At 43.3% G+C, this 22,145-nt stretch overlaps 1 protein-coding gene across 5 annotated transcripts in view; it reads left to right on the forward strand.

The window, feature by feature from the left end:
- Positions 1–22,145, forward strand: part of PALM2AKAP2 (PALM2 and AKAP2 fusion) — a 507,547-nt gene that overhangs the window by 221,580 nt on the left and 263,822 nt on the right. For all 5 annotated transcript variants that reach the window (XM_040237431.1, XM_040237449.1, XM_040237459.1 and 2 more), the window contains exons 3-4: positions 1,789–1,869; positions 7,750–7,880. In XM_040237431.1, coding sequence (XP_040093365.1) covers positions 1,789–1,869; positions 7,750–7,880 — 212 coding nt within the window. The remainder of the gene's footprint in view (positions 1–1,788; positions 1,870–7,749; positions 7,881–22,145) is intronic.

Genomic DNA, 22,145 nt, shown 5'->3' on the forward strand with positions numbered 1-22,145 from the left:
AGCTACAGCCGTGGGGGCTACTCTCTAGTTGTGGTATATGGGCTGATCTCATAGCAGTAGCTTCTCTTGTTGTGGAGCATGGGCTCTAGGACTCATGATTGTGGGCTCATTAATTGCAACTTCTGATGGCAGCCCACTCCAGGATTCTTCCCGTGATAATCCCATGGACAAAGGAGCCTGGCGGGCTACAGTCCATGGGGTTGCCAAGAGTTGGCCATAACTGAGTGACTGAGCGTGCATGTATGCAAGTATACCTTGATAGCCCACGGGAATGAAAGATAAAGTCCAGTAAACTTAATCTTGAGAAATCCTAGAATATAGAGATAGTGGTTCTAGAGGTCTTTGCTTGCTCATGTAGTACCTTTGAGATGCTGGACATGGTGGTTTGTTATCCTTGGTCCTTTCTTTTCCCGTCTACCTCCATGGATTGGGTATTCTTGGACGTCCTCTGGGATTAAGCAGCATTGATGATGCACCATGGACTGGAGTTCTTTGGTAAATAATAAGTTCCTAGAATGTTCTCAGGTCTCATAGGAGATTATGTCCCTGACTTGAAACATAGCAATTGCATGAAATAAAAGCTTCCCTTCACATAGAGCAGGACAACCAGGCTTTTACATTATTGTCGTCTCCAGGATTTTGGCTGTTGTGTAAAACACCATTATATCTTGTGTAACAAGTTTCCCCCTGCTTATGTGAATAAAAGGAAATAATCTAGTGCAGGAAATGTGTCAGTAAATCACACCCTGATGCACTTTGGAAACAAAACATTGACCATGTAAGCTATCATAAGGGCAGGCCTTTCTATAAGAATAGAAATTAATCTGTGATGTTTATTGTCTCACAAAGTGTACACTCCAGTGAAACAGTTATGCTCGGAATACAAGGGAAATACGTTCTTTTAAAAGCCATCTCTAGGCATTGTCTAGAAGTAAATATGTGACAGTAAGTGTAATGGCAAAGAATATTTATTGAGCATTTACTATGTGCCCGGCCATAGTTCTCTGTCCTTCACATGTATCATCTCATTATCAGGGCCCCAGCTATATGGTTTAGGTACAGTTCTTATCTTCTCTTTATTCCAGAGAAGACAGACCCAGGGAGGTAAAAGAACTTGTCCTAGGTCACACGGGTAACAAATAGAAAAGCTGGGAATTGGACCCAGGTAGCCCAAGTCCAGACTTCACATTGACCATAACCTGAGTGAGCCTTTGCCCACATGAAATGCTCCCTCGAAGAGGAGCTTAAACAAAAACCACCCATCTAATTTGCATTGTTTGGTCGGTCCAGCTGGATGATTTTTCCTACAAAATTTGAAATTGCATGGCATTATTTATATGTAGGGTTTCGATAACAGGAATCTAAGCCCAGAATTTCCCACGGTTTTATTCTATCATCTTTGCAGTTGAGAACAACCTCTGTCTTCACAGTTGAGACATTTTTATTCTTTGTCTCTAAATTAACACAGCACAGAACATGACTCGTGTGTGTGTGTGTGTGTGTGTGTGTGTGTGTGTGTATGTGTAGAAGCTGCTTTCTTCTGGATTAAATTGTTGCAGCTTGGCTGAGTGAGGAGAATTCTCCCACTCACCGAGCCCACAGCAGACATGTTAGGAGAAGGCTGCTGCTTACAACACACCCAGACCCGGAGGGGCAGGTAACAACGGTGTGTGCCCAGCATCTCTGGAAGGGTCTCTGCAGATGTGTACGGCCGCTGCTGCTTCCTGCCGTCAGATTCCCGGAGCCAACACCCACCCACTCTTACAGCCTCTCTCTTTTATTTTCAAGGAAAAAAGAAAGAGGCAGACGGAGATAGAAGGCAAGCGCCAAGAGCTGGACGAGCAGATACTTCTGCTGCAGCATTCCAAGGTAAGCAGCTGATCCCTCGAACCTGTCTGTTATTAGACATGCAGATCACACGCCAGGGAGCCGGGCAGAGCCTGCCCTGGGTGAAGGCGCTGCCGAGGGCTGCACCAGCCCTTTTTCATTCAGTCAGGAAACCATCCCTGGGCTTTTCTTGTGAATTTCTCAAATTCAGGGCATTGTTATACAGCGTTCCAATTTCTGCAAGCCTGATGAGATGATAGGGTGCCTGTGGATGGGTTTAGGGGGTGGGGTGTGCCTCTGAACTGTGGTGGTTATATATAGAAATTGGAGGAGAATTTCCACATGGTGGGTGAACAGAGTTCCGGGGCTGTATCTGTAGTCCATAGGTGCTGTATGTGTGTGCATGCATGCAGAGGTTCTCAAAGATACATTTAACATAGCGCTCTTTATTAAATTCAAAATATCAATCTTTTCTTTCTTGATATGGAGGAGAGGGAGATCAGAGCAGTGTGGTCTGATAAAAGAGCAATGCTGTGCGTGCCAGATTATGTATGTGTTTTATTTCTACTTTAATAGTTTTCAAAGTGTCCTGTTAGAGCACTGTCAAAAGATAGTATTGAAATGATTTGACTTGGTTGGTTTTCATTGCACCATGGGGAAGAGAGAGATACTTATTTATATGTGTTTTTCTTTAAAACATAATGCACTTAAGCATTATAATTGATGGCAGCCCAGGAGAAAGCTCTATCACCGTCACAGGGACTCCACCGGCTGCAGAATGTTGCTTTCTTGCAGGCTCAGAGAATAGTGTGACCAGTGGCCAGCGGGGCGGTGCTGCTGGCTTTTCACTGCCCCTAGCTTTTTGAGAAAAGGCTTCTCCTGCTCACCCCAAGTTGCCGTGACATTGCACATAGAGAAATTGGATCACTCAGAGGGCTAGTTGGAAAGGTGGGGCTGACTCAGGGTGATGCTAGATGTGGATTATTTGGATTTTTTTTTTTTTTTTTAGCAAGAGGAACCTTTTCAGTTGCATTTCCCATTCTTTTCTAGACGACAAGGTTGTGCTAAATGAATCCTCAGAATGAAATCATCAGCAACATGATTTTAAATAGCAACATGACCTAAATCTGCTTCCCGTATTTATCAGTTCACCGTTAACTTGAACTAGAGAAAAGTGTTTAAAAGGAAAGGAAGCAGCCCGATAGTGAAAATTGCCTTTTTCTCTCTTACTGCTTATCATGTAAATCCATTTATGGACCTTTCCTTGTAGGAGGCTTTGCATCTGTGCTATATGCCACTGTTCCTTCCTGACCACGTTCCTCAGGGAGGACTGGGGGCCGAAATCAGCATCTTCTTTTTACAGAGAGGTGTGGCTTAAGCTTACTTCACAGAACCAAGTGAATTGTTCAAGGTCAATCTGGACAGAGCTGGGTCCCTGGCTCAAAGTACAGTCAACTCACTCCTGATAAGAGACCAAAATGTACTAAACCTCAGTGAACTCTTGCTTAAAAGGTGAACTTTTGAATAAGAATCGTGAAAGAATGAGAGGATGTTTTTGACTAGACAGACTCTCTTCTTTCAGCTCAGTGAGGTTCTTTGCATCTGCATTCATTGAATCAAAAGTCAGGCAATAAACATATGTCAGAAGATCAAGTTTCTTTTGTCTCACTTCTCATCTTTCTGGGTGTCAAATAAGATACCAAAGATTCATTCATTGCTGATCCAGTCCAATGTTACAGAGTTTATTTCATGTTTCATCTGTCCGTTATCCATCCACCCACTCATCCAATCAATAAAATTAACAGTACAGACTTAATATTGCATAGGAAAGCAGTGAGATTCCTTCAAAGACTTGGAGACAGGGAATAACATAGTTCTCTATGGTTATCCTGGTAAAATTCTCACACAGTTGATGAGATTGACTATTTGAGGAAACCCATGGCACTTTCACCAAGGTTACCTTCCCATATCTGGGGGGAAAGGATTCGAAATGATGGAAATTTAATAAATGGAGACCAATGCACTATAATTTTCTCTTACTAGGAAAGGCTTACTAGTGAGCCTTGAACAACAAAAAAAGAAAGCTCAGCGATCTCCACTGTGGTTTATCAGGTGTTACACTGGAGACAGATGCCAACTCTGGGAGGTCCTGAGTTTCTCTGCCCTGGTGAGATTGGGTGAGCACAGTCACCAGCCTCACTGCAACACAGGTGGAGCCTCCTTCATGACCCCCTCTCTTTGTTCCCAGTCCATCCTCCCCAAAATAATAGTTATTTTACTATAAGGAAGGTGGTGCCTGACTGAGAGATATGATCACTGCAGGCACCAGAAAGGAATAGCTTCTACTTTAAATCAGTTAACTGTGGACTGACCTTAAATAGCATGAGTCATCTTCCCTGTGATCATTCATTTTGGAGCTTGGCAGCCTCACCTCTGGATGGTAGTACATTCATTGAGGATATCGTTCCCCCTGGGCTCTTGGTGGAGACCCAGCCAGCATGCTGCTGGCAAAGTAGCAGCCATGTCATCCCTTTGTCCATCATCAGTGATGACTACTCAAGAATAGTCATCACTGGGACTTCCCTGGTAGTCCAGTCATTAAGACTTTACCTTCTAAATCAGGGGTACAGGTTTGATTCCTGGTCAGGGAGCTAGGATCCCACATGCCTCAAGGCCAAAACAAAACAAAACATAAAACAAGCAATATTGTAACAAATTCAATAAAGATTTTTAAAAAAATAAGTCATAATTTTTTTTCAGTGCCTAATGTGTGTGTGATACTTTAAATACATCCCCTCAATAACGACACCAAAGTAGATAGATACTACTCCCCCTGGGTTACTTGAGAAAACAAACTGGTGAGATCAAGTAGTTTGCCCAAGAACATAGAAACTCTAAGTGGGGGAGCCCAGTTGAACCCCAGGACTGTCTCCATAATCATGCTTTCTCCAGAAGACTGTTTTCTTCAAATGAAATAATTTGTCTAGAGAGATGTCAATTGTGCTCCTCGGTGTCTCTTTTACTCTAAATATATTTTCATGGGCTCTGGAAAGTTTGGACCATGTGGAGATATGCTGCAGTGATGATTGGTAGTTTCTTGAAGTAGAAAATAGGTCAGTAATTACTATTTATTTTACCATTTTTCAAAATCCCAGATGTGCTCTTAGGAAAAAAATAATAATCTCAGTGCCAATTTAAATGGAAAAACATTAGAATTTGATTTCATTTTTATTAAGATATTCTCATTATCAAAGTCTTTGGATGCTTATTCTCATACCATGAAATATGAATTATTTAGACATTCACTGGTCTCTTGTCAAAGCAGATAAACAGAATGCAAGGCAATCATGTTGATACTTGTATATTTGATTAATATACTTGTTAATTGCAATAGTTAGGGCTATATAGTAACTCCACAAAATGAAATATCATTACTTTTTATATGAATGACAAGCAAATTCTATAAGGTGATAAAGGAGGTATTGGAATATTAGCTGCTACAACCCAGTGATTAGGAAACCTCTGGATATCTTGAGGTCCTGGTCAAATTAAACTCAGATTTCTTTTTATAAGATCCTTAGATATATTGAATATCTAATATTTGTGGTTAAGAATTTCTAAGAAATGCTCATGTAAAGCAAGCAATTTTAATAGATATATTCTTTTTCCTGATTGTAAAAGAAGTGTGTAATCATTTCAAGAGTGAAATTTAAAAGTACAGGAAAATATAAAGCAAAAACTTATCAATTGTCTGTTCACCACCCAGATATGATCCAATATATTATTATAGAATAAGATAATGGAGCCCTTACTATAGGCCTCATCAGCCTGTGAGTAAAATGAAATTACATTAACATTAGTATCCAAAATTCATTAGCTTTGATCTCCGTTTTGATTTTTGTATATGGGTTCTTTGAAGTTCTTCTACAAAACTTTATAATTTGTATGAACTCACATCTAACATTCACTTTACAATTTCTGACCTTGATGTCATCCTTGGAAAGAACATCTCCATCTTGAACACTTAATCTATGATGTTTCTTCTACTTCAGTAGTTTGTCGATTAAAATCTAGCATATATTTTCCTATAAGGAATAAGGTAGGAATAACTTTACTTTTCCCTGATGGTGAGGCAGTTGCCTCAACATGATTTATCAATTAATTCATCCCTTTCCCCACAGATTTAAATGTCTTCTTTGTCATATACATATTTCTCACTTACACTCAAGTCCGCCATTTATGGATTCTTTTTATTCCATTAATCTGCCATTCCTGTGCTAATTTCATTTCTCTTTAATCCCTCTAGCCATTTGATATATTTCATAATATTTCATGCAGCAAGAGCTATCACTATTCTTCTTTTGAAAAATTGTCTTGGCTTTTAACTCTATGGACACAATTACTTATTTTTATTGTTTTTATTATGTAACTCATGATCATGTAAGTTTAAAACAGTAAATCAACTATTGGATTGTACCAGACAGACTGAATTTAATATTCCCTTTGCCCCTTGGTTGAATTGCCTGAGATTTATCTATTTCATTGGTCAAGTCAAGGTCCCAGCAATAGCAAGCGCTCAGTACGGATTGCCATGTGAATCCTTTTGGGACTGTCACATTTATAAAGGTTTGTATGACACATCAGCAGGGTCAGAATCCAGTTGCTCATAACCACATCTTCAATACATAAGCTGCCTTTGAATTATTTATTCATGAGCAGGGACACTGACTAGAATTTTCTTCTAAATCCAAGCTATGAAAAAACATGTTTTTCATATTTAAAAAACCACAGCCTTTTCTCTCCAGAAGACTGAATTAAAAAAACAAATCAAAGCCTGACTTGTGACCCTGTGAGATATTTATTATCAACACTCCAAGGTCATTTGCTGAGAAGCCTGAAGGTATCAGGAGCCTTGCTTGCAAAGACATTACGATTGTATCTCTCACAATTGTGAACCATTCAAACTAATTTTAGACTTTCCTTGGTTTTTAGTCTGTGTGAAAAGTCAAGCTCAAATTTGAAAACATTGACCAGGCAGGCAGGGTACATGGTGTAAAGGAACTTGTAATGTCAGAACACCTCTGGGAAACCGAGTCCCTGAGACAGGCCCAGTGTCTTGTTCTGTTAGATCCCCTCTCCCTGTCCCCTAGGGGAACACAACTCAGCCGGCAAGAGAGCCACCAACATATACAGATTGCACCACAAGCTTTCCCACCTGATTTTATATTATTAAACAATGCCCCATAAATTTTAAGTACTTTTTAATCTTTTAAAAAGAACACATTAAGATGGATTGGATATTAAGTGATCTTGGGAAATTTTATAATCAATCTGCAGTTGCATAGAAAACATCCTTATTTTTTTAGAGACTTATACTGAAATATTTATGGGTGAAATGTCCTGATGTTGGTTACTTACTTTAAGAGGCTTCAGTGGGAATGGCTTCCCTGGTGGCTCAGACAGTGAAGAATCCACCTGCAATGCAGTAGACCCGGGCTCAATCCCTGAGTTGGGAAGATCCCCTGGAGGAGGAAATGGTAACCTACTCCAGTATTCTTGCCTGGAGAATTTCCTGGACAGAGGAGCCATGGAATCCCATGTCCTGATATTGGTTATTTACTTTAAAGTGCTTCTGTGGGAAGAATATACGGGGAAATATGACAAAATGTTTATAATTATGAAATGCACATGAAATTACACAGGAACGCGTCATCTGGTTTCTTCTGGTCTTCTGTATGTTTTCAAATTTTTTAATCATAGAAAATATGGGAATCAATCCTTCTGGTGGCTCTCTGGACACAGGGTAGAAGCAGGTAGGGGACCACTGATGAGGGGCAAAGCTAAGACAGAGGGACCTTGGAGGGAGAGGATGGTGTGAACTGAGAGGTATCGTCAGTCTGTTCTCTTTGCTCATTCCCACAGTCTAAAGTACTTCGAGAAAAATGGCTGCTGCAGGGCATACCTGCTGGAACCGCGGAAGAAGAGGAAGCCAGGAGGCGGCAGTCTGAGGAGGATGAGTTCAGAGTCAAACAGCTTGAAGATAACATTCAGAGGTAGGTGGTTTCCTGTCCGGGGCCACATGCTGTGGCTTTACGGCGCAGTAACTGCCATTCTCCTCTAGGAGGTGTTTCTGAACGCCATCACCTTTCCCCAGCGCTTTAGAATTATCTTCCTAAACGAAGTATGTACACTGTTTCCACTGAAGCTTTCCCAGATGATCCAGAGTTTTTACTCTGAGGACTAAGTATTGTATTGGGCTGTCACATAGTATAGTGATGCTTCATGGACCATCTAGATGTGATGAGCAGCTTGCCCCTTCACTCAATGTCCCCCTTTTGAGTTCTGTCAGCTCTCGCCTTTTTCCTTCTTGAACTCAGGCTGTTAGTGCTTAGGCTGTTGCCAAGTTTACTACCTTTGAGCAACTTGAAGTGGGAAATCTATAGTCGAGAGTCTTGGAATTGAAACTGACTGTCCCTCTGAAGGCCGTGTGCCTGTGCTCTAAAACATTAACAAAGTATTCTCTGGTTTCAATGCTCAGAGGGTGCTCCGTGGTCCTCAAGCAGGTTCTGAACATTTCAGTCTAGGAGATAAGTGACCTTCCTATATGTCCAGTGTCTAGCCAGACTCATACAGAAGCAAAACAAACATAGGTTTCCATTTGGGATTTGTAGCCACAGTAGGTCCCAGGACACCCAGCCAGAGATGTGAGATGGTGCGGAAGATGGTGAGTGGAGGTGCCTTAGAACAAAATCTCCATCTCCACCTCATCCCCCAAATTCTGCCAGAAATCTCACCCTGGAGAGTGTCTTCTCTTTCTCCTGGGGTTTTGAACTCTTTTTAAAATACAAAGAGTAATGAGTAACTTCAATGAGTAACTTGCTTCCAGTCATTTGTACCCAAGAGTGAATGAAGCTGGTGAGAATACCTTGGGGACCCCAATAGCATCACCAAAGGGAAAAGCCAACTGACTATAAAGTCCCAAGGCCTTGTCCCTGCTTTACTTGATCCCTAATGCCCCTTAGAGAATTCTTGGAGCAGCTTGGCCAAGCTTTGCTTGTAGGGGAAACCTGCTAAGAAAAAGTTTATATGAGATGTGTGTGTGTGTGTGTACATACATATACATACATAAGCACATTTTTCTTAAAATATAAAGGATAAAAGCTAAGTAATATATTATACATATATATAATATTGGAAAGGCTAAATTATATTAACATATATATATATGTCTCTGTGTATATATGTAGGATTGGCTGGAAAATTCATTTGGGTTTTGCCATAAGATGTTACAGAAAAACCTGAATGAACTTTTTGACCAACCCAATTATTTATATATATATCATAAGAATAAATTTTAATTATGTGAATGCTGACCTCAAGCTTGTAAGGACAAGTACCTGCAGGATCCCAGGGGGAAAAAAAGGGATTTCTTCATGTTAGAAGCCCAGAAGATAGAAAGAGGAGGGGGCAGAATGAGTGGCTCAGAGTCCTGAGCTTTGGGGATTGCCTCTCCTCCAAAGTGGCTCAGCTTGCTGCATCTTAGACAAGATGAGGGAGCCAAGGATGATGGGAAACAGCAACAGTAAGTTGGAGAGGAAAAGACAGCTCTGAGAATTTTTTTTTTTCTTTTGAGAAATAGTTTTATAGGAGGTTTGTTTTTAAGTCTCAAAGTGGCAAGTCCATGGTGCTTTCAGCTGTAATGACAGTTGAAACCATATAGCATCTCTTTGTCTTTACTCTTGTTAAAAGCTCTAGTCCATTTCCTGTCTCTTTCTTGCTGGTTTCACGTAATCAGGACAGATGGGTCTGGCACCAAGTAGATGCCCCATAGCTGTTTGCCGAATGAAAGGATTGGGGGTGGGTGCACCATGCATCAGGGGACCTGCCTGGCAGAGGGAGCCTGGGAAGTTACTCTGCAGTCCAAGCTGGCAAAACCCTAGGAACCAGTGACTTGGTTTTAGTCTAGTCACAGCAAGAACTGTGGTTCGGGCTCACATGGGACAGCATTATACTCCTGAGGAGTTCCAGGCAGGATGAAGAAACAGAGATGAAAACTGCAGGCCCTCTCTGCAGTGGAGGGAGACAGGGTACACACAGATGGGCAGAAAATCTGATTTAAAAATCGTTTTTTAAAACCTGGATGTCTTTTCTCACTGAGCCTATCATGTACATTCATTTCATGTAGTAGGTGTTATTACAGATGGAAGGCAGACAGGATTTGGAAAGTAGGATAAAACTAGTTCTATAGCCTTTTCTAGTTTTCTTAATTGGCATCAGAAAATGTGGTCTTCAGCCACATTGGCGGTTTCACTTTGACTTGAATACAAATTTATTATTGTTCTGGCCCAGTGGGTAGTAACTCTGACCTGTCAGATGAGCCATTACAGGTGAAAGTAGAGTCTTAAATCAAGACTCTGTTTTGGCTAAATTAATCATTGGCGTGAGATAGAAGAGTGAGGGGCTGGTTTGTGGTTTAGGCGGGCATGACCATACTCCAAAAAAATAAAGAAAATCTCTTTTCATTTTTTGAGTAAGTAGAGGAAAGAGCTCATTCAATGCATGCAGTCTCCTGGAGGCCATTTGAGAGAGAGATTCCCAAGCCAGGAGGAAAGAAATCCTAACAGACTAAGGGTGTAGGAGTGGGGTGCTTAGGCCTAGATTCAGGGGCTATTTCTTTCTGCCATAATCGTGGCTTTGCTGGACATCGGCCAGAGGGGCATTGGCCCTTCGCTGGGGGGTGAGCTGTGGTCCCTGGAGCTGCTTTTCTGTAGGAGCTGGGCTGCCGGTGGCCCCTTGTGGGAGGAGCTTCTCCCTACCCTAGATGTCAGTTTCTGCCTCCCTTCATCTTCCTTACATCTTCTGTCTTCTGTGGTGTTTAGCGTCTCTAAGCTCCAGTCCCAAGGGAAGAAAGAAAAGCGCTTTCCCCCCACTCCTCCCTTAAAGGATATTCAGTCATCTGACACTTCCCTGAAGTCAAACACTGGTTCTCTCTCACATTCTTAATCCCTTGAACTGCTTTAAAGGCTCACTGTAAACTGAAGCATCCTCCAGTTTTACAGAGTCTGTGTGGGTTGGCTGGCCTGGCTTTGCTCATTTTAGCTGAGGTTGGCTAAGTGACTCTAAGCTGTAGATTGGATGAGTCTGCTCATACTTTCCCTGCACGAATGAACTAATCATGACAGTTCCCTTTTTTGGCGATGGCAGAGGTACAAAGGGGCTGAACAGGCATAATGCATAGGCTCAGAACTGCCCGCGAGCCATTGGCTCAGATGGGCGGATGGCTCATCCCCAAACCCAGGGGAGGAGATGGACAGTCAGCCTTAAGTAGAAGGAACTCGGAATTATGGGGCAAAGAGCACAGATACAGGAAAGGGTGAAAATGGGGACTCATCCTTCAGTCTTCCAGAAGCGTGATTATTTCACTGAAAACTGCAAACATGAGGAAAAACTGGTCAGCAGGAGGAAAAGGACAGAAAAGCAGATGAATGTGAAAGGGGATGAACTAAAATAACTCAGGAATTCAGAGGAAAAGGAAGATGAGAAGAAAGGAAAATATGAGTGGCTTTGAAGTCAGATCTGATCTTTACATAATAGGAATCCTGGAAACTCTCTGCAGAACCACTAAATAAGGGAATTCTAAAGGAACGTTTCTTTGTTTGAAACAGAACATTAATTTGTAGATCTTAACATTTGGGTCCACTTGTCTAAGTTCACCCCTAGCAACAAATTAGATTTTCCTAAAGAGATCTATGAATTCTTTTCAAATTGTATTAATATATGACTATAATAAAGTATATTAGTACATCTGTGCTCTGAAGGTGTGTTAGTTCCTCTTGGTGAATTCGGAGTAGCTTGAACAACCTGATGGCACAGTAGAGGATGCCTACAAGGAAAGAGGAAGGGAAATCAGGCTCGGTTAGTTTAAAACTGGAGCCTATTATACAGAGTGAAGTAAGCCAGAAAGAAAAACACCAATACAGTATACTAACGCATATATATGGAATTTAGAAAGAAGGTAATGATAACCCTGTATGTGAGACAGCAGAAGAGACACAGATGTATAGAACAGTCTTTTGGACTCTGTGGGAGAGGGAGAGGGTGGGATGATTTGGGAGAATGGCATTGAAACATGTATAATATCATATATGAAACAAATTGCCAGTCCAGGTTTGATGCATGATACAGGATGCTTGGGGCTGGTGCACTGGGATGACCCAGAGGGATGGTATTGGGGGGGAGGTGGGAGGGGCGTTCAGGATGGGGAACACGTGTATACCCGTGGCAGATTCATGTTGATGTAAGGCAAAACCAATACAATATGGTAAAGTAATTAGCCTCCAATTAAAATAAATAAATTTAAATTAGAAAAAAAAAGAACAAGAGAAGAGAATGGTAGCAACCTAACTCAGAACTTGATGTGTATTTAGAATTTAGGTCACATCTGAATTCTTATGTCTGGGCCATTCTGAATATGATAAAGACTTAAAATAAAGCATGAGAATTTGCACTTAGACATATGTCTGTTTCACTAGATATATCTTCAAGAGGAAAGAACATAACCACCTTCTAATTCTGATTAGAAAACCCTTTGCAGTGCCAGTAACCATACAGGCAGGTTAACAGACATGTTTTCTTCCAAAATGTTATTTGTAAATTGGTGGTGGCTTGGAACTGAGAATGTTGTCTGTCTTTCAAAACTATAATATGTGGTGCTTAGGTCTTGAGGGCAGCCCACAAAGAAGACAGGGAAAAACAAAGGGAAGGAGAGAGGGAAGGAGGGGAAGATGTAACTGAATTATTAAATCTAGACATTAGACTCACCTGGGAAGCTTTAAAAAATACAAATGCCCAGGTCTCATTCCAGGAAGTTTGGATTCAGTGACCAAGGTGAAAGTGAACGTTGCTCAGTGGTGTCTGACTCTTTGTGACCCCATGGATTGTAGTCCATGGAATTCTCCAGGCCAGAATACTGGACTCAGTACCTTTCCCTTCTCCGGGGAATCTTCCGAACCTAGGGATCAAACCCAGGTCTCCCGCATTGCAGGCAGATTCTTTACCAGCTGAGCCACAAGGGAACCAAGGTGAGGAGTCCTGTAATTTATGTTTTTCAAACACTGCTCCAGGTAACTCTTTTGCATGGTCAGGTTCAAGAACAGTTGCTAAAATGGTAAAAAGCATAGATCATAAGTGAAATCCCATTTTAATTCCTGTAAACCCCTAAGGGAAGTGAGAAGTAAACAGTGTTTGTAAGAAAATTGATTTCATCCAAATACATAAAGGACAACCCTGACCCTTGATTTCAGATTGATTTGAAGGCTTTGACTCAAGGAAATTTGAACCCTGCTTTGGGACTTCTATACATGCGTGCATGCTAAGTTGCTTTAGTTGTGTCCTATTCTGTGTGACCCTATAGACTCTAGCCTGCCAGGCCCCTCTGTCCATGAGAGTCTCCAGGCAAGAATACTGGAGGGGTTACCATGCCCTCCTCAAGGGGATCTTCACCACCCAGGGATTGAAGCCCTATCTCTTACATCTACCTGCATTGACAGGCAGGTTCTTTACCACTAGCACCACCTGGGAATAGGTGGGAATAAAGCCGTCTCTCTGGCATTGGGCTGAGGTCTCTCCCCCATAGGCCCCATGGTGGAGCCATGCTTTCATTTGAACTTGATTAGAAACATCCTTGGTTTGAAAGTGAAAGTGTTTGTCATCAGTTGTGCCTGACTCTTTGTGACCCCATGGACTGTAGCCCTCCAGGCTCCTCTGTTCATGGAATTCTCCAGGTAGAATACTGGAGTTTCCATTCCCTTCTCCAGGGGATCTTCCCAACCCAGGGATTGAACCCAGGTCTCCTGCATGGCAGGCAGAATCTTTACCACCTGAGCTACCAGGAAAGCCTTGGTTTACCAAATGCAAATTGATACAGATCCGGAAAGATGGCCACTTTCACACAGGCCAGAGAATTCTACCAATTTTCAAAGGTTTCTGGCTAAAGTTAAGAGCACAATAGCCTTGAAGTGATGACATCAAGGTGACAGGGAGAGAAGATGAGAACTGGTCAGTATAATGGATATATTGATTGTCAAATTCTCTTGCACAACTTTTCACGAGGTTGTGTTGGGATGGCCCAGTCAGTTTATTGGTTGTATTCTCAGCTCACTAGAAACCAGGAGCAAAACAGGTTTAAAAGAAAAAAGTTGGAATTGTTGAAAGAAAAAGCTGTACTCTTTTTTAAAAATTCAAATATCACATCTTCTGTCTGCTTTTCCATTGAAGTACCATATTGAGAAAGCCCAAAGGATTGTTTCTGGCTTGGGCCCATGACCCACCATTGTCCATGCCATCACTGGATGTGATGGGTCCCTGGGGGCCACAGGTGGGTTTCCCATAGATGCTTTTGGACATTTTAGGCAGGTAGAGCCACACCAGCTCTATTTCACATCTGCTCCAATCAACAAGTCTTGTCATTTGCCTTGTGGTTTTCCACCTAAGATTCTTTCTTGTTTAACCAAGTTTTATTTAAGTGTTTGAAATATAGTGTTAACTTTCTTTCATTAGTGAGATATATAGGGAAAATTTGTCCACTCACCTTAGAATTACCCCAAAGAAGATGAGAAACCTCATGCAGTGGTAAATGAAAAAGTAACAAACTGTGCCAAAGCCAAGGTGCTGATTCCAGCTCTGCTGCTAATTTGTTGTTGCTTTCGGTAAATCTCTCATCATCTCTGGTCTCAGTTCCCTCGTGTTTTCAGTGGGAGGTCTCAGGATCTCTCAGATATGGTATTCTGAGATCCTCTAATTTGGGAGATTGGCCAAAAATCCCTCCTATACAAATATACCTGTGCAGTGAAATATTAATATCATTATTGTAGAAGGAAGTAGTTTTGGAGACAGGCCAAAATTGGGGAAAGAGGCTAAATTCTCAGGAAACAAAAGCTCCACGTGTAACTGACTCATCCCAGAGGTGACTAATTTCATTTCAACAGCCATCAGTTCTAAAATATGTGACATCAAAATATTCACTGAATAAAAGATTCAAGTCTCAATTGCTAACCTGTAGAGGCCATACAACTTTTCAGAGAGAAAATTCAAGTACACAAGTGGCCTGGTTCATTTCTACTTCTGACTCAAGATTCTTCGAGTGCCTCCATTAGTCTCTGATGGATACCAGAATTTACTTAATTTTCCACATTCTTGAGGCACTCAAAGCAGAAGACTGGCGACATCAGGCATAAGCATGTGTGTGTTATACTATGGGATTTTGGCAACCAAAGAGATGACAGTCACCCACAAATAGCTGTACTAGAAAAGGCAACCGCAGAAATGTTCGTTAGAATCACAAAGGACACTTGCTCAAGATTGTGTGTTCTTTGTGCTTGCTATTTTTAAGTTCATGATGTACTGTTCTTTCTCAGCATGGCATGGAGCATGCCACATTGGCATTCCACATCTGTGCACTCCTGGCAGCATTCAGCCATCTAGCCCTGGTCTGATTCCCATCCTTTTCCAAATATATCCATATAGACTGTAAAACATATGATGATATAATGGACGGTATTGTCTAATACGCATTGGTCTTGTCCTCTGTCCTGGGTACTGACCTAACTTTGGGGCCTCCATGAATTCATTAATAGTCTAATTTCATCCCCAGAACACTCTCATGAAATAGTTGTGATGATAACGATACGCATTATGCAGTTGGGAGAACTGAATCTTAGAAGAGAGATAAAGTAACTTGCTGCCCAGAATGACCCCCTTAAGAAGTGAAAGAGCCAGTGTTTGAATTCAGGTCTGCCTAACTCCAAAATTTTCACCAGAAGTGGTTATTTTAAGCTGAAAGTCTTTGAGACCTGTGATATTGAGTGAGATCACACCAAAGTTTACCTCATGGTATGGGTGTATGGACAGATAGACATGCTCCTTCTCCCTTCTCAAGGGCCTGGAAGAGTCTGGGCTTGGATCCATTGTGAGTGAGCATCATGACTGGGGAGGCTGGCCCATTCAGATTCTTCCAAGAAGTACAGGTTCCATTGTAGCCTTCCAAAGCCCTTGGCTCCCGAGGACACTTTCTTGGTTGTATACAACCTAATCTCTGCTGGAAACCATGTGTGGTGATGCAAAGGTCCCCCAGCAGAGTGTAGTGACTAGGAATCTGGACCTTGGAGCTGGTTTGAGGCCTAGTTCTGCATTTACAAGTTGTTTGATCTGGGACAAGCCCTGTAACTTCTCTGGACTTGAATTTTCCCACCCCATACACTGGGGATAACGATGCCCACCATGAAGAGCTGTTGTGTGTAGAGATCATGTGTGTGTGTGTGAAGTGACAGTGCGGCAGCCTGTCAGGAAGGAAGCATAAAGTGAAAGTGGCTCAGTCCCGTCCGACTCTTTGTGGCCCCATGAACTATACAGTCCATGGAATTCTCTAGGCCAGAATACTGGAGTGGGTAGCCTTTTCCTTTTCCAGGGGATCTTCCCAAACCAGAGATCAAACTCAGGTCTCCCACACTGCAGGTGGATTCTTTATCAGCTGAGCCACAAGGGAAGCCCGAAGTAAGCATAGTGCTATTGTTATTATTTTCTCTATCCTTCTAGAGAGGGTTTCCAACAGTAACACTATTGACATTTGGGGCCAGACAATTCTCTGTTTTGTGGGGGACTGTCCTGTGACTTGCAGAATATTTAGCAGCATCCCTGACGTCTACCCAGTAGATGCCAGTAGCATCTACTACCCCCACACCCCCAGGCACGACAATCAGAAGTGTCTTCAGGCATGGCTAAATGTCTGCAAAATAGCCCCTAATTGAGAACCACTGTTCCAAAACCTGGAGTTACAGGTGTTGATACTGAAATAAAAATCACCCTGTCAGACATCTTCAGAATACAGAATCCTAAAAAGATTTATGAAGATAACAATGATTCTTGGTGCAGAATGACATAAAGGCTTTCAGTTGATTGAAAACAGAAATCTTGTCAAATGCTGAGCCATGAGAGTCAGCTCTGTGTTAAAAAGAAATAGTTGGTTTTTGTTTTGGTTTGGTTTGGTTTTTGGCATCCAATGCTGTGCTGATTTTGCAAAGGCAGTGATTTTATGACAGCTCATGAAATTGGAGAATCTTGGAGTATGCATATCTGATGTGTTGTTACCTGGATCAGCTTTTATCTGATACTTCACAATTTGCAATGAACCCAGTGAGTGGGAGTCAGTAGACAGTTTCTCCCCAGAGGCTGAAAGTGACAGGGAACTCATTTCCTCACAAAGTAACACTGAAGTCCATACTGGAACAACTGCTCATTATGGCAAAGAATCCTCCCTAGGGATGAAACTTACATTCTTTGCAATTTCCCCCTGCTCTAAGGTTCCTACCCTGCCCCCAGGAAAGTCCCTCTTTATAGATTCTGAAATCTGGAAGCTTCTGAGTTGTGGTCAGCTTAGGAAGCTGAGCAGGCGAGGGAAGGAGCATTCTAAAATTGCATTCATGCACATCTGCATTGCATGTGAGTTTCCTAGTGGCCAGTAGTGGAAAAGCCTGCTGCCAGTTGTTCCCAAGCATCTTGCCTTACTCAGGTTTTATAGGCTCCATTATAGTTGCCTCACTGATTAGGTAGATTGAGTTTAAAGTGCCCAGAATGATGAAAATAGTGGGAGAATTCCATCCACACACTGAGACCATGTAAAAGTCACATTTGGGGATCGCTTGCATTTGCCTGCCCTTAGGACAATTGCTTTAGTCGAAGGAATTATGCAAAGTCAACTTTCTTGGCAGCTGGTCCCAGGTTTTTTGCCCTATGATTGCCATGCCTTAAGTTCCCTCTCTACAAATGCTTTGAAAATGGTATTTTTCTGCCCCAGTAGCTTATAATATGGTCACTTCTAACTCGTCTAAATTCTTAATGGAACAAAAGCATCTGTGGTCCTGTTGATAGTCTCTTCCATGATCTTTACCAGCTGTTTACCAGTTGTGCATTCTGAAGGCAATGGATGGTCTCTTCCCAGGTCCTTCCCGGCAAGGACAGTCTATGATCTTATAACATGGGGGCCCTACAGTCAAGTCTGATGGCTGAGGTTCAGCAGTCATGTGGTCGTGGGGACCCAGGCAGGCTTTGATGGGGAGCAGACCTGCAGGGAGGCTGACCTGACACCTCCATCACCACAGTCTGCAGCCTCGTCGATCTCTTGAGCACAGCCCCACTTGATATGCTCTCTTTTCACTGCTCAGGCCCAGAGAAGAGTGCAGTGGGACTCCAGGCTGCTTGAGACTTAACACTGCAAGGCTGCCTCGCCTGGCCTTTCTAATTTCTCCCCCGATCAGGTCCAAGCCTTGAACCCTCCAAGGCAACAAAGGGGAGATAAGCTGCACAAACCCTCTCCTGGTCTGGGGTTCCAGTTCCCCAGCAGACATGAGAGAACACTAGAAGAAATGCCTTCCTTCTTACTCCCCCCACCCCCAACCAAAGCAACTTCAGCCACCAAGGGTTCTTTAGATTTCTCACCCAAGGTGTGAACCTTGAGAATGGTAATTTCAGGCCAGGTAAGAGAAAAAGAGTATGCAACAATAGATGAGTTAGGTTTTAGGCCATGTTTATTAGGAGGGATTTGCCAACATCCTTGTTCCCATCCCTTCTTGGAGAAACTATCGTTATTTTTGAGAACATTTGGAGCACATGTGCAATTATACTTGCAATGTGATGAATTAAGATTTATTGTACTCACAGATTCTGAGTCAGGAGTTTGGGCAGAGAACAGCAGTAATGGCTTGTCTGTGCTTCACAGTGTGGGACCTCAGCTGGGACCCCAGCCACACGTGGCTGGGGATGACTCAAGGGGCTGGGTGCTGGAATCACCTTCATTGCACGTCTAGGGCCTGAACTGCTGCTGCTGCTAAGTCGCTTCAGTCGTGTCCGACTCTGTGAGACCCCATAGACAGCAGCCCACCAGGCTCCCCCGTCCCTGGGATTCTCCAGGCAAGAACACTGGAGTGGGTTGCCATTTCCTTCTCCAATGCATGAAAGTGAAAAGGGAAAGTGAAGTCGCTCAGTCGTGTCCGACTCTCAGCGACCCCATGGACTGCAGCCCACCAGGCTCCTCCATCCATGGGGTTTTCCAGGCAAGAGGACTGGAGTGGGTGCCATCGCCTTCTCCGAGGGCCTGAACTAGGATGCCTCAAAGCCTGGGTCGTACTAACATCCATGGTGCTTCCATGTGGCCCTTCCACAGGGCTAGCCTTCTCCCTGCGTGGCAGCTGGGTTCTGAGAAGCAGCACCCCAAGGGGTTAGTCTAGAGAGCAGATGATTCTTCCAAGGGAGCCGGGAGGAAGTTGTAAGACTTCTTCTATCCTGGCCCGTCAGAACTCTGGTCTCATCATTTCTACTGCATCTTACTGGTTTCAACTGAACCACTGAAGCCAAGTAAAACTTTAAAGCTTTTTCCCTGGTGGCTCAGTTGGTAAAGAATCCACCTGCAATGCAGGAGACAGGTTTGTTCTCTGTGTTGGGACGATGCCCTGGACAAGGAAATAGCAACTTACTCCAGTATTCTTGCCTGGGAAATCCCATGGACAAAAGAGCCTGGCAGGCTGTAGTCCATGGGGTCTCAAGAGTTAGACACGACCACCAAAGCCAACTCAGATTCAAGGCAAGGGAAGTGAGAATCCACCTCTTGGTGGGAGTGGCAAGGTCACATTGCTGAAGAGCATGTGAGATGGAAGAGATTTTTATGGATTGCTCAGGAAATATGGTCTGCCTCAGAGCCTGTATTGTTTGGTGTGTGTTTGAAGCCTAGTCTTTATTATTACAGTATTTTTTGCTTGAGTGTTCCGTTGATTATTATTCTGTATTCTTCTTTATTTTTATGAATATCAAAATCTTCTTTAATGCAGTTAAAAAATAAAGGAATAGAGGCCCCCGAGTGACTTACCTAAAACCTCATGTAAAGTGACAAGACCGCTGTGCTCCCTGCTGACTTAAAACACCCTCCTCTCCTCACTCCTAAGGCTTTTGATCTCTTTTGGAACAGAATCTCTGTTGGAATAATACAAACTCCAGGGGACCTCGGAATCTCATGATTTTTCCTCCCATGTGAAAAGGCAAAGTTGAAAAAAGTGAATAATGTTTGAACATTGCCAGTACACAGAGGATATCTGTGAGGTTAGGGACACCGCTGCCAGCACAGACTGGGAGCCCAGTCAGGGTGCCCAGAGGAAGGATTTTACGCACTGCCATGGTGTGCGGCCTGAGGGTTGCCACCATAACCGGGTCTGGCTGGAAGGACTGGACGTCTCTAATGGCCAGTGGCACTCATGGCCATCGGTGGATCACATGACTCTTCAGTGCAAATTAGCAAACGCAGCGCCACATGAGGCCACTACTTAGGAAGACCACCAGGCCGGACTCCAGCCTCCTCTGCTCTCTTGGCTCATGTCCTCAAGCAACCCCATGGACTGCAGCCTACCAGTCCATTCTGAAGGAGATCAGTCCTGGGTGTTCTTTGGAAGGAATGATGCTAAAGCTGAAACTCCAGTACTTTGGGCATCTCATGGGAAGAGTTGACTCATTTAAAAAGACTCTGATGCTGGGAGGGATTGGGGGCAGGAGGAGGAGGGGATGACAGAGGATGAGATGGCTGGATGGCATCACGGACTCGATGGACATGAGTCTGAGTGAACTCCGGGAGTTGGTGATGGACAGGGAGGCCTGGTGTGCTGCGATTCATGGGGTCGCAAAGAGTCGGACACGACAGCGACTGCACTGAACTGAACTGAAGGTAGTCTCAATTTCCTCCCATTCTTAGTCTCAGGTAAAGGCCAGAGGGGAGGGAGAGGAAACTTTTTACAGGCCACTGGGGGACACAAACAACTAAGCCATCAGTTACAAGCTGGTGGGACAGCTCCTGCCATGAAGGTTCGTAAAGGGCCTGTGGGAGCCTGTAGAGGGGAGGTGTCATTAGCACTCAGATCGGGGAGTGCGGGTGAGACATCCTAGTGTGAAGTATGTGGAGAATGTGTTTAGCTCTTGATTTTATCTGCTGTTGATTTTCAGCAAATGGTTTTATCTTGTTACACTACATTACACCGTGTTACCTTATATTACACTACATTGTGTTACATGATGTTCATTCTTGATTAGGATATAAATTCCAGGAGCACAAGAACTTCACATGTTGCTCATTTTACAAGTTTCCTAAGGGTGCTGTAACAAATTACAGCAAACTTGGTGGCTTCACACCACAGAAATGTATTCTGTCACACCTCTAGAGGCCAAAAGTCTGAGATCAGGGTGTCAGCAGGGCTGTGCTTGCTCCAGAGGCTCTAGGGGAGGACCCTTCCTTGCCTCCTCCAGCTTCCGGTGCCCCCCGACATTCCTTGGCTTGCGGCTGCATCACGGTCATCTCCGCCTCCACACGCCTTCTCCTCTCCCGGTGTCCTCTCGTCCTCTCTCTCCTGTAAGAACACTTGCCGTTGGAGTTAGAGCCCATCCAGACAACCCCAGATGGTCACATTGCAAAATCCTGTAATTACATCTACAAAGACCCTTTTTCCCCCAAAATAAGGTCATACTTAACAAGTCCCAGGGTTAGAATGTGGTCATATCTTTTGGGGACCACCGTTTAACCTGCTGGGCTCCCTAGGTGGCTCAGTGGGTAGAGAAACTGCCTGTAATGCAGGAGACACAGATGATGCAGGTTCGATCCCTGAATCAGGAAGATCCCCAGGAGGAGGGCATGGCAACCCCCTCCAGTATTCTTGCCTGGAGAATCCTGTGGACAGAGGAGCCTGGCGGACTACAGTCCATAGGGTCGCAGAGAGTTGGATATGACTGAAGCAACTGAGCATGCACGCATGCATTCAGCTCACTACACCCACTATGTGTGTATATATATATGTCCCGAGTACCTAGAATACTGTCCGGGGTCTACTAGGCTGCTCTCATTAAATATTTTTTATCAACATAATTAAGATTTATATAATTTTCACAACAGTAGGATACAAAGTCTATTCAAGTTCCCTTAGACTATGAACTAGGAGACACTGAAACATATCCAGGGACATAAAACAAGATGCAAAACTTTCATGGTCTAGTGATACAGTAAATACCTTTTAATGTAATTGATCTGTATCAGATTTAGGTCCAGTAAAGGATTGTGATGGTCAAAACCAACCCTTATGTCTAGAGACAGTGTAGGGTTGTAGTTACGGCTGAGGGCTTCCACATCGCACTTGCTGGTTCAAGTCCAAGGTCTCCACTTGCTGTCTGTGTGATCTTAGGCAAGTTCCTTTAGATTGTCTCTACTTCTCTTGCCTCTACTACAAAGAAAAGATTAT

This window comes from Oryx dammah, unplaced genomic scaffold (genome assembly GCF_014754425.2).
Source record: "Oryx dammah isolate SB20612 unplaced genomic scaffold, SCBI_Odam_1.1 HiC_scaffold_1, whole genome shotgun sequence".
Classification (NCBI taxonomy): Eukaryota; Metazoa; Chordata; class Mammalia; order Artiodactyla; family Bovidae; genus Oryx; species Oryx dammah.